This window comes from Oncorhynchus masou, unplaced genomic scaffold, assembly GCF_036934945.1.
Source record: "Oncorhynchus masou masou isolate Uvic2021 unplaced genomic scaffold, UVic_Omas_1.1 unplaced_scaffold_2206, whole genome shotgun sequence".
In the NCBI taxonomy this organism is placed as follows: domain Eukaryota; kingdom Metazoa; phylum Chordata; class Actinopteri; order Salmoniformes; family Salmonidae; genus Oncorhynchus; species Oncorhynchus masou.
Window position 1 is genome coordinate 20,582 of NW_027008681.1, and position 12,500 is coordinate 33,081.

Consider the following 12,500-nt stretch of genomic DNA (forward strand, 5'->3'; position numbering starts at 1 on the left):
CACTATTTACATATACACTATTTATATACAATCCTATTTACATATACCCTATTTACATATACCATATTTACATATACCCTATTTACATATACCCTATTTACATATACCCATATTTACATATACACTATTTACATATACCCTATTTACATATACCCATATTTACATATACACTATTTACACACAACCCTATTTACATGTACCCTGTTTACATATACCCTATTTACATATACACTATTTACCTATTTACATACAACACTATTTACATATACACTATTTACATAATACACTATTTATATACAACCCTATTTACATATACCCTATTTACATATGCCCATATTTACATATACCATATTTACATATGCCCATATACCCTATTTGCATATACACTATTTACACACAACACTATTTACATATACCATATTTACATATACCATATTTACATATTTACATATACCATATTTACATATACCCTATTTACATATACCCTATTTACAAATAAACCTATTTACAAATAACCCTATTTTCATATGTACTATTTACATATACACTATTTACATACAACCCTATTTACATATACCCTATTTACATATACCCTATTTACATATACCCTATTTACATATACACTATTTACATATACACTATTTAAATATAACCCTATTTACATACGTGCTATTTACATATACCCTATTCAAATATAACCCTATTTACATATGTACTATTTACATATGCCCCTATTTAAATATAACCCTATTTACATATACCCATATTTACATATACATGTATTTAGATATACATTAATATAACCACATATACAGTACAGAAATACGGGATTGGTTGAGGGAGGAGAGGACAGTGATATAGAAGGGTTAAATATGGTAGAGAGAGGAGAGGACAGTGATATAGAAGGGTTAAATATGGTAGAGAGAGGAGAGGAGATGAAAGGAGAGGAAAGGGAAAAGGCAGAGGAAAGGAGAGGAGAGGAGAAGAGAGGGGAGGAAAGGAGGAGAGGAGGTGAGGAGAGAAGAGGAGATGAGAGCAGAAGAAAGCCGAGGAGAGGAGAGGAGAGGAGAAGATAGCCGAGGAGAGGAGAGGAAAGGAGAGGAGAAGAAAGCCGAGGAGAGGAGAGGAGAGGAGAGGAGGGGAGAAGAAAGCCGAGGAGAGGAGAGGAGAGTCCTACCATCTCCTATGATGGCCAGTATAGCCAGGTCCACCTGTCGTTTCCAGTGCGACCCTTTCTGCAGAGCGATGCCGTAGCCGGTGGTGGCGAAGATGTACCCGCTGCCGATGGTGACCAGCTTACAGCCATCGTCTCTGCCGGCAGCGTAGTTCAACACAGCAGCATCATAGATGAAGGCATCCAGTTTACTGTAACAAAACACACAGAGGAACTATAAACTCAGTTTACTGTAACAAAACACACAGAGGAACTATAAACTCAGTTTACTGTAACAAAACACACAGAGGAACTATAAACTCAGTTTACTGTAACAAAACACACAGACAAAATTCCCACCGTGAAGCATGGAGGAGGAGGTGTGATAGTGTGGGGGAGCTGTGCTGGTGAGACTGTCTGTGATTTATTTATTTAGAATTCAACCAGCATGGCTACCACAGCCTTCTGCAGCGATACGCCATCCTGTCTGGTTTGCACTTAGTGGAACTATCATTTGTGTTTTTTTAACAGGACAATGACCCAACACGCCTCCGGGCTGTGTAAGGGCTACTTGACTAAGAAGGAGAGTGGTGTAATGCTGCATCAGACGACCTGGCCTCCACAATCTCCCGACCAATGAGATGGTTTGGGATGAGTTGGACCGCATAGTGGTAAAGCAGCCAAAAAGTGCTCAGCATATGTGGGAACTCCTTCAAGTCGGTTGAAAAAGCATTCCAGGTGAAGCTGGTTGAGAGAATGCCAAGAGTGTGCAAAGCTGTCATCAAGGCAAAGGGTGGCTACATTGAATAATTAAAACATTCTACATTCTACATTCCAGGCTCCAAATAACCATTGGCGCCTGGAACCCTAATGGACAAGACTGAAAGACGGCAGAGAGTTGAGGAGATTTCACAACAACCTTGCTGAACTCTCTGATACTCCACTGGCCGGTGAAGAGCACCTGTAGGAGAGGAAAGGCAGATAGACCCTTTTGGCTGGTGAAGAGCACCTGTAGGAGAGGAAAGGCAGATAGACCCTTTCCCTGAAAGGAAAGCTGGCTGGTGAAGAGCACCTGTAGGAGAGGAAAGGCAGACAGACCCTTTCCCTGAAAGGAAAGCTGGCTGGTGAAGAGCACCTGTAGGAGAGGAAAGGCAGATAGACCCTTTCCCTGAAAGGAAAGCTGGCTGGTGAAGAGCACCTGTAGGAGAGGAAAGGCAGATAGACCCTTTCCCTGAAAGGAAAGCTGGCTGGTGAACCAAGGGTCCCTGGACTGGGGATCGGCTATTTACAATGAACTCATCGGCCACTTCGACAAACGCCTTACGCCTTCTGCCGTGTGTGCGTCTTTGCTAGCTGTCACTCAAATGGCAAGGGGCTGAAGCTCATTGAAACACACTGGAACATAATCAAGTCCGCCATCCTCAACACCTGCAAGGACAACCTTGGCTATAAGACCAAAAAGAACCCTACGATTGTACGACCCAAAAGAACAAGGACCCCGCCAACAGTAAGACCCAAAAGGATGACGCCACCGACCGTAAGACCCAAAAGGATGACTCCACCGACAGTAAGATCCAAAAGGATGACTCCACCGACAGTAAGACCCAAAAGGATGACTCCACCAACAGTAAGACCCAAAAGGATGACTCCACCAACAGTAAGACCCAAAAGGATGACTCTACCAACAGTAAGACCCAAAAGGACTGGTCTGATGAGAATGCCTCAGAAATTGAACAGCTCATTGACAACAAGTGGGGAACCTTTTGTGCCTGGAAAAACGATACCAACTGCAGGGCCAAAAGAGAAGCTCCCTCCACAGTGAGATGTCCAACGCCGGGAACTAAAAACCACATGGTGAACAGAACAGGTCCTGGAGATCCGGGAACTAAAACCACATGGTGAACAGAACAGGTCCTGGAGATCCGGGAACTAAAACCACATGGTGAACAGAACAGGTCCTGGAGATCCAAAAGGAACTAAAACCACATGGTGAACAGAACAGGTCCTGGAGATCCGGGAACTAAAAACCACATGGTGAACAGAACAGGTCCTGGAGATCCGGGAACTAAAACCACATGGTGAACAGAACAGGTCCTGGAGATCCGGGAACTAAAACCACATGGTGAACAGAACAGGTGATCCAGCAGCTGGCTGACTCCAGAGGCTCCTTCAACGCCACCAAGGCCGTGTACAGACCCAGTCACCGTGGCCTGAACCCCCCAATTTTCATCGCTGTCATTCCACCAACTCCACCATAAAGATTATTTTTATATCCAAAATACCTCCATTTGTTTGGCGTGTTATGTTCAGAAATCCACAGGCTCGAGCGGTCATGACATCACAGACAAAAATTCCAAATAGTATCCGTAATGTCCACAGAAACATGTCAAACGTTTTTTATAATCAACCCTCAGGTTGTTTTTAAAATATATAATCGATAATATATCAACTGGGACTGTCATTTTTTCAACAGGAGAGGGAGAGCCAATGGCTGCCCCACTCTGTTGCCCAAGCAAAACTCTGCCAACACCCAGCTATCCACTAACGCAATGTTATCTTTCTCGCTCATTTTTCAAAATAAAAGCCTGAAACTATGTCTAAAGACTGTTGACACCTTGAGGAAGCCATAGGAAAAGAAATCTGGTTGATATCCCTTTAAATGGAGGCAAGGCATACAATGGAACAGAGAGCTTTCAGGAAAAACAGCACTTCCTGGTTTGATTTTCCTCAGGTTTTAGCCTGCAATATCAGTTCTGTTATACTCACAGACAATATTTTGACAGTTTTGGAAACTTTAGAGTGTTTTCTATCCTAATCTGACAATTAGATGCATATTATAGTTTCTGGGCCTGAGATATAGGCAGTTTCATATGGGTACGTTTTCTAGCCAAAAACGAAAATCCCCCTGCACTCAAGAAGTTAAAAATGGGACAAAGCAGACTGTGGCATCTCCCTCCTGTCCACCACCAGGAAAACACTGGCCCTCAGACCGGCCAACCGACTCCTTTCCCCCGTCAGAAGAAATCTTCCCAGAATCTCCGTGTGGCTTTTCCCCCCAACCAGAGGACAGGATCTACACAGCACGACAACTGCAGGAAAAACACCAGGAGCAAAATGAACTACTGTACATGATAGACACCAGGCCTTCATAGACACCAGGCCTTTATAGACACCAGGCCCTCATAGACACCAGGCCTTTATAGACACCAGGCCTTCATAGACACCAGGCCCTCATAGACACCAGGCCTTCATAGACACCAGGCCCTCATAGACACCAGGCCTTCATAGACACCAGGCCTTTATAGACACCAGGCCTTCATAGACACCAGGCCTTCATAGACACCAGGCCTTCATAGACACCAGGCCTCATAGACACCAGGCCCTCATAGACACCAGGCCCTCATAGACACCAGGCCTTCATAGACACCAGGCCTTCATAGACACCAGGCCTTCATAGACACCAGGCCTTCATAGACACCAGGCCTTCATAGACACCAGGCCCTCATAGACACCAGGCCTTCATAGACACCAGGCCCTCATAGACACCAGGCCTTCATAGACACCAGGCCTTTATAGACACCAGGCCTTCATAGACACCAGGCCCTCATAGACACCAGGCCCTCATAGACACCAGGCCTTCATAGACACCAGGCCTTCATAGACACCAGGCCCTCATAGACACCAGGCCTTCATAGACACCAGGCCTTCATAGACACCAGGCCTTCATAGACACCAGGCCTTCATAGACACCAGGCCTTCATAGACACCAGGCCTTCATAGACACCAGGCCTTCATAGACACCAGGCCTTCATAGACACCAGGCCTTTATAGACACCAGGCCCTCATAGACACCAGGCCCTCATAGACACCAGGCCTTCATAGACACCAGGCCTTCATAGACACCAGGCCTTCATAGACACCAAGCCTTCATAGACACCAGGGCTTTATAGACACAAGGCCCTCATAGACACCAGGCCTTTATAGACACCAGGCCTTTATAGACACCAGGCCCTCATAGACACCAGGCCTTCATAGACACCAGGCCTTCATAGACACCAGGCCTTCATAGACACCAGGCCTTCATAGACACCAGGCCTCATAGACACCAGGCCTTCATAGACACCAGGCCTTCATAGACACCAGGCCCTCATAGACACCAGGCCTTCATAGACACCAGGCCCTCATAGACACCAGGCCTTCATAGACACCAGGCCTTCATAGACACCAGGCCTTTATAGACACCAGGCCTTCATAGACACCAGGCCTTCATAGACACCAGGCCTTCATAGACACCAGGCCTTTATAGACACCAGGCCTTCATAGACACCAGGCCTTCATAGACACCAGGCCCTCATAGACACCAGGCCCTCATAGACACCAGGCCCTCATAGACACCAGGCCCTCATAGACACCAGGCCCTCATAGACACCAGGCCTTCATAGACACCAGGCCTTTATAGACACCAGGCCTTTATAGACACCAGGCCTTCATAGACACCAGGCCTTCATAGACACCAGGCCTTCATAGATACCAGGCCTTCATAGACACCAGGCCTTTATAGACACCAGGCCTTCATAGAAACCAGGCCTTCATAGACACCAGGCCCTCATAGACACCAGGCCCTCATAGACACCAGGCCCTCATAGACACCAGGCCCTCATAGACACCAGGCCCTCATAGACACCAGGCCTTCATAGACACCAAGCCTTCATAGACACCAGGGCTTTATAGACACAAGGCCCTCATAGACACCAGGCCTTTATAGACACCAGGCCTTCATAGACACCAAGCCTTCATAGACACCAGGCCTTTATAGACACCAGGCCTTCATAGACACCAGGCCCTCATAGACACCAGGCCTTCATAGACACCAGGCCTTCATAGACACCAAGCCTTCATAGACACCAGGGCTTTATAGACACCAGGCCTTCATAGAGACCAAGGCTTTATAGACAAAAGGCACTCATAGACAACAGGCCTTTATAGACACCAGGCCTTCATAGACACCAGGCCTTCATAGACACCAGGCCTTTATAGACACCAGGCCTTCATAGACACAAGGCCCTCATAGACACCAGGCCTTTATAGACACCAGGCCCTCATAGACACCAGGCCTTCATAGCCTTTGACTCTGTGAAACACTGTGCCTCTGATTGTATCCTGACAAATTGACCATAACACAGGGACTGCTGCATGAAAGCAGGTCAGCTACGGTGAACAGTGGACTGCTGCATGAAAGCAGGTCAGCTACGGTGCTTAGGAACAGTGGACTGCTGCATGAAAGCAGGTCAGCTTGCTTAGGAACAGGGACTGCTGCATGAAAGCAGGTCAGCTAGGTGCTTAGGAACAGTGGACTGCTGCATGAAAGCAGGTCAGCTACGGTGAACAGTGGACTGCTGCATGAAAGCAGGTCAGCTACGGTGAACAGTGGACTGCTGCATGAAAGCAGGTCAGCTACGGTGAACAGTGGACTGCTGCATGAAAGCAGGTCAGCTACGGTGCTTAGGAACAGTGGACTGCTGCATGAAAGCAGGTCAGCTACGGTGCTTAGGAACAGTGGACTGCTGCATGAAAGCAGGTCAGCTACGGTGAACAGTGGACTGCTGCATGAAAGCAGGTCAGCTACGGTGAACAGTGGACTGCTGCATGAAAGCAGGTCAGCTACGGTGAACAGTGGACTGCTGCATGAAAGCAGGTCAGCTACGGTGAACAGTGGACTGCTGCATGAAAGCAGGTCAGCTACGGTGAACAGTGGTCTGCTGCATGAAAGCAGGTCAGCTACGGTGAACAGTGGACTGCTGCATGAAAGCAGGTCAGCTACGGTGAACAGTGGACTGCTGCATGAAAGCGGGTCAGCTACGGTGAACAGTGGACTGCTGCATGAAAGCGGGTCAGCTACGGTGAACAGTGGACTGCTGCATGAAAGCTGGTCAGCTACGGTGAACAGTGGTGCTGAAACGGAGCCCTTCAAGGTGGAAACACTGGAGTTAAAACTGGATCATTGCACCCCATCCTGTTTTCAATTTTCATCGCTGTCATTCCTCCAACTCCAAGGTGTAAATCTGCCTCGGGGAGTCCAACAGACGGCTGACTCTTCAACCAGAACAGATTCACAGGCCGAGAGCATAAAACCACCAACACTTCCATTGTGGAGCTTCAGTGATTCAGAGGATAACGCCGTCACTGCCCACTGGGAAGAGGACCGTCAGAGGATAACGCCGTCACTGCCCAGTGGGAAGAGGACCGTCAGAGGATAACGCCGTCACTGCCCACTGGGAAGAGGACCGTCAGAGGATAACGCCGTCACTGCCCACTGGGAAGGCGACAGTCAGAGGATAACGCCGTCACTACCCACTGGGAAGAGGACCGTCAGAGGATAACGCCGTCACTGCCCACTGGGAAGGCGACCGTCAGAGGATAACGCCGTCACTACCCACTGGGAAGAGGACCGTCAGAGGATAACGCCGTCACTGCCCACTGGGAAGAGGACCAGAGGATAACGCCGTCACTACCCACTGGGAAGAGGACCGTCAGAGGATAACGCCGTCACTACCCACTGGGAAGAGGACCGTCAGAGGATAACGCCGTCACTACCCACTGGGAAGAGGACCGTCAGAGGATAACGCCGTCACTGCCCACTGGGAAGAGGACCGTCAGAGGATAACGCCGTCACTGCCCACTGGGAAGAGGACCGTCAGAGGATAACGCCGTCACTGCCCACTGGGAAGAGGACCGTCAGAGGATAACGCCGTCACTGCCCACTGGGAAGGCGACCGTCAGAGGATAACGCCGTCACTACCCACTGGGAAGAGGACCGTCAGAGGATAACGCCGTCACTGCCCACTGGGAAGAGGACCGTCAGAGGATAACGCCGTCACTGCCCACTGGGAAGAGGACCGAGAGGATAACGCCGTCACTGCCCACTGGGAAGAGGACCATCAGAGGATAACGCCGTCACTGCCCACTGGGAAGAGGACCGTCAGAGGATAACGCCGTCACTACCCACTGGGAAGAGGACCGTCAGAGGATAACGCCGCACTGCCCACTGGGAAGAGGACCGTCAGAGGATAACGCCGTCACTGCCCACTGGGAAGAGGACCGTCAGAGGATAACGCCGTCACTGCCCACTGGGAAGAGCGACCGTCAGAGGATAACGCCGTCACTGCCCACTGGGAAGAGGACCGTCAGAGGATAACGCCGTCACTGCCCACTGGGAAGAGGACCGTCAGAGGATAACGCCGTCACTGCCCACTGGGAAGAGGACCATCAGAGGATAACGCCGTCACTGCCCACTGGGAAGAGGACCGTCAGAGGATAACGCCGTCACTGCCCACTGGGAAGAGGACCGTCAGAGGATAACGCCGTCACTGCCCACTGGGAAGAGGACCGTCAGAGGATAACGCCGTCACTGCCCACTGGGAAGAGGACCGTCAGAGGATAACGCCGTCACTGCCCACTGGGAAGAGGACCGTCAGAGGATAACGCCCTCACTACCCACTGGGAAGAGGACCGTCAGAGGATAACGCCGTCACTGCCCACTGGGAAGAGGACCTTCAGAGGATAATGCCGTCACTGCCCACTGGGAAGAGGACCGTCAGAGGATAACGCCGTCACTACCCACTGGGAAGAGGACCGTCAGAGGATAACGCCGTCACTGCCCACTGGGAAGAGGACCGTCAGAGGATAACGCCGTCACTGCCCACTGGGAAGAGGACCGTCAGAGGATAACGCCGTCACTGCCCACTGGGAAGAGGACCGTCAGAGGATAACGCCGTCACTGCCCACTGGGAAGAGGACCATCAGAGGATAACGCCGTCACTGCCCACTGGGAAGGCGACAGTCAGAGGATAACGCCGTCACTGCCCACTGGGAAGAGGACTGTCAGAGGATAACGCCGTCACTGCCCACTGGGAAGAGGACCATCAGAGGATAACGCCGTCACTGCCCACTGGGAAGAGGACCATCAGAGGATAACGCCGTCACTGCCCACTGGGAAGAGGACCGTCAGAGGATAACGCCGTCACTACCCACTGGGAAGAGGACCGTCAGAGGATAACGCCGTCACTGCCCACTGGGAAGGTGACCGTCAGAGGATAACGCCGTCACTGCCCACTGGGAAGAGGACCGTCAGAGGATAACGCCGTCACTGCCCACTGGGAAGAGGACCGTCAGAGGATAACACCGTCACTGCCCACTGGGAAGAGGACCGTCACTGCCCACTGGGAAGAGGACCGTCAGAGGATAACGCCGTCACTACCCACTGGGAAGAGGACCATCAGAGGATAACGCCGTCACTACCCACTGGGAAGAGGACCGTCAGAGGATAACGCCGTCACTGCCCACTGGGAAGAGGACCGTCAGAGGATAACGCCGTCACTGCCCACCGGGAAGAGGACCATCAGAGGATAACGCCGTCACTGCCCACTGGGAAGAGGACCGTCAGAGGATAACGCCGTCACTGCCCACTGGGAAGAGGACCGTCAGAGGATAACGCTGTCACTGCCCACTGGGAAGAGGACCGTCAGAGGATAACGCCGTCACTGCCCACTGGGAAGAGGACCGTCAGAGGATAACGCCGTCACTACCCACTGGGAAGAGGACCGTCAGAGGATAACGCCGTCACTGTCCACTGGGAAGAGGACCGTCAGAGGATAACGCCGTCACTGCCCACTGGGAAGAGGACCGTCAGAGGACAACGCCGTCACTACCCACTGGGAAGAGGACCGTCAGAGGATAATGCCGTCACTGCCCACTGGGAAGAGGACCGTCAGAGGATAACGCCGTCACTGCCCACTGGGAAGAGGACCGTCAGAGGATAACGCCCTCACTACCCACTGGGAAGAGGACCGTCAGAGGATAACACCGTCACTGCCCACTGGGAAGAGGACCGTCAGAGGATAACGCCCTCACTACCCACTGGGAAGAGGACCGTCAGAGGATAACGCCGTCACTACCCACTGGGAAGAGGACCGTCAGAGGATAATGCCATCACTACCCACTGGGAAGAGGACCGTCAGAGGATAACGCCGTCACTACCCACTGGGAAGAGAACCATCAGAGGATAACGCCGTCACTGCCCACTGGGAAGAGGACCGTCAGAGGATAACGCCGTCACTGCCCACTGGGAAGAGGACCATCAGAGGATAACGCCGTCACTGCCCACTGGGAAGAGGACCGTCAGTGCATTCTGGATGCTTCCACCAAGCCAAACATGTTCCTGGGTCTCGTCCTACACATAAAAATGACCCAACTCCTTCAAATTTTAGTCATTTAGCAGACGCTCTTATCCAGAGATATTTACAGTAGTGAGGGAATAAAATTTTATAAGTCTTTCATACTGGTCCCCCTGTGGGAATTGAATCGACAACCCTGGCATTTGCAAGTGTCACGCTCTACTAACTGAGCTACTCGGGACTTCACCAACCACCACCTGACAAAAATAAACATCTCCAGCTGGGAGGACAACCTACAGACTATCCCCTAAATACCACATAAACATCTCCAGCTGGGAGGACAACCTATAGACTATCCCCTAAACACCACATAAACACCACATAAACATTTACAGCTGGGAGGATAACCTATAGACTATCCCCTAAACACCACATAAACACCACATAAACATTTACAGCTGGGAGGATAACCTAAAGACTATCCCCTAAACACCACATTAACATCTCCAGCTGGGAGGAAAACCTAAAGACTATCCCCTAAACACCACATAAACATCTCCAGCTGGGAGGACAACCTATAGACTATCCCCTAAACACCACAAAACATCTCCAGATGGGAGGACAACCTAAAGACTATCCCCTAAACACCACAAAACATCTCCAGCTGTGAGGACAACCTAAAGACTATCCCCTAAACACCACAAAACATCTCCAGCTGGGAGGACAACCTAAAGACTAGGGGATAGAGGTTAGGGGTCAGGGGTCAGGGTGTGTGTCGTACCCTGCTTTGAGGCTGACCAGTGCATCCTGCACTCCTCCTTGGTGATATTTCACCAGGTACTCGTGCATGTCGGGGTAATTCTTCCTGATGTTCCTCTCTGTTGAACCGTTAGGAACCGTCCCAAAACGGAATGGAGGAGAGTATGCATACGGGTTCTGGAACTAGGGGGCAGAGAGAGGGGGGGAGAGAGGGGGGCAGAGAGAGAGAAAGAGAGGTGTAGAGAGAGAGGGGGAGAGAGAGGGGGTAGAGAGAGAGGGGGGAGAGAGCAAGAGAAAGGGGTAGAGAGAGAGTTAGAGAGAGGGGGGAGAGAGTGAGAGGGGTAGACAGACAGATGGGTAGAGCGATGGAGAATGTGGGAGAGAGAGAGAGAGAGAGTGAAAGAGTGAGAGAAGAAGGGAGAGGGAAGGAGAGAGAGAGAGAGAGAGAGAGAGAGAGAGAGAGAAGGGAGAGGGAAGGAGAGAGGGAAGGAGAGAGGGAAGGAGAGAGAGATAACGTATTAATATTACCTTATTAATGAAGTATGATTTGCTCCAGCCAATAACAATGAGACCAATAAAAAGACAACACTCGACACTAAAAGCAACTCATCATCAACGAGACCAGGTCAACTACATCTGTCTGCCAGCATCATGTCAACCAGGTCAACTACATCTGTCTGCCAGCATCATGTCAACCAGGTCAACTACATCTGTCTGCCAGCATCATGTCATCAACTACATCTGTCTGCCAGCATCATGTCAATATCATCAAAGACCAGGTCAACTACATCTGTCTGCCAGCATCATGTCAACCAGGTCAACTACATCTGTCTGCCAGCATCATGTCAACCAGGTCAACTACATCTGTCTGACAGCATCATGTCAACCAGGTCAACTACATCTGTCTGCCAGCATCATGTCAACCAGGTCAACTACATCTGTCTGCCAGCATCATGTCAACTCATGCCAGCATCATCTGTCTGCCAGCATCATGTCAGGTCAACTACATCTGTCTGACAGCATCATGTCAACTCATCATCAACTCAACTACATCTGTCTGACAGCATCATGTCAACCAGGTCAACTACATCATCAGGTCAACTACATCTGTCTGACAGCATCAGACCAGGTCAACTACATCTGTCTGCCAGCATCATGTCAACCAGGTCAACTACATCTGTCTGACAGCATCATGTCAACCATCATCTGTCTGCCAGCATCATGTCACCAGGTCAACTACATCTGTCTGCCAGCATCATGTCAACTCATCATCAATGAGACCAGGTCAACTACATCTGTCAATGTCAAACAGGTCAACTACATCTGTCGGACAGCATCATGTCAACCAGGTCAACTACATCTGTCTGCCAGCATCATGTCAACTCATCATCAACGAGACCAGGTCAACTACATCT

General features: G+C 50.1%; 1 protein-coding gene across 1 annotated transcript in view; it reads right to left on the bottom strand.

Moving 5' to 3' along the window:
* The window catches only part of LOC135533085 (glutamate receptor ionotropic, NMDA 2A-like), a gene marked incomplete at its 5' end in the record, with an annotated part of 48,965 nt that overhangs the window by 3,138 nt on the left and 33,327 nt on the right, over window positions 1-12,500 (bottom strand). Inside the window, 2 exons of the mRNA XM_064960482.1 lie at window positions 1,178-1,365; window positions 11,108-11,268. Of these exons, the coding sequence (XP_064816554.1) occupies window positions 1,178-1,365; window positions 11,108-11,268 (349 nt within the window). The remainder of the gene's footprint in view (window positions 1-1,177; window positions 1,366-11,107; window positions 11,269-12,500) is intronic.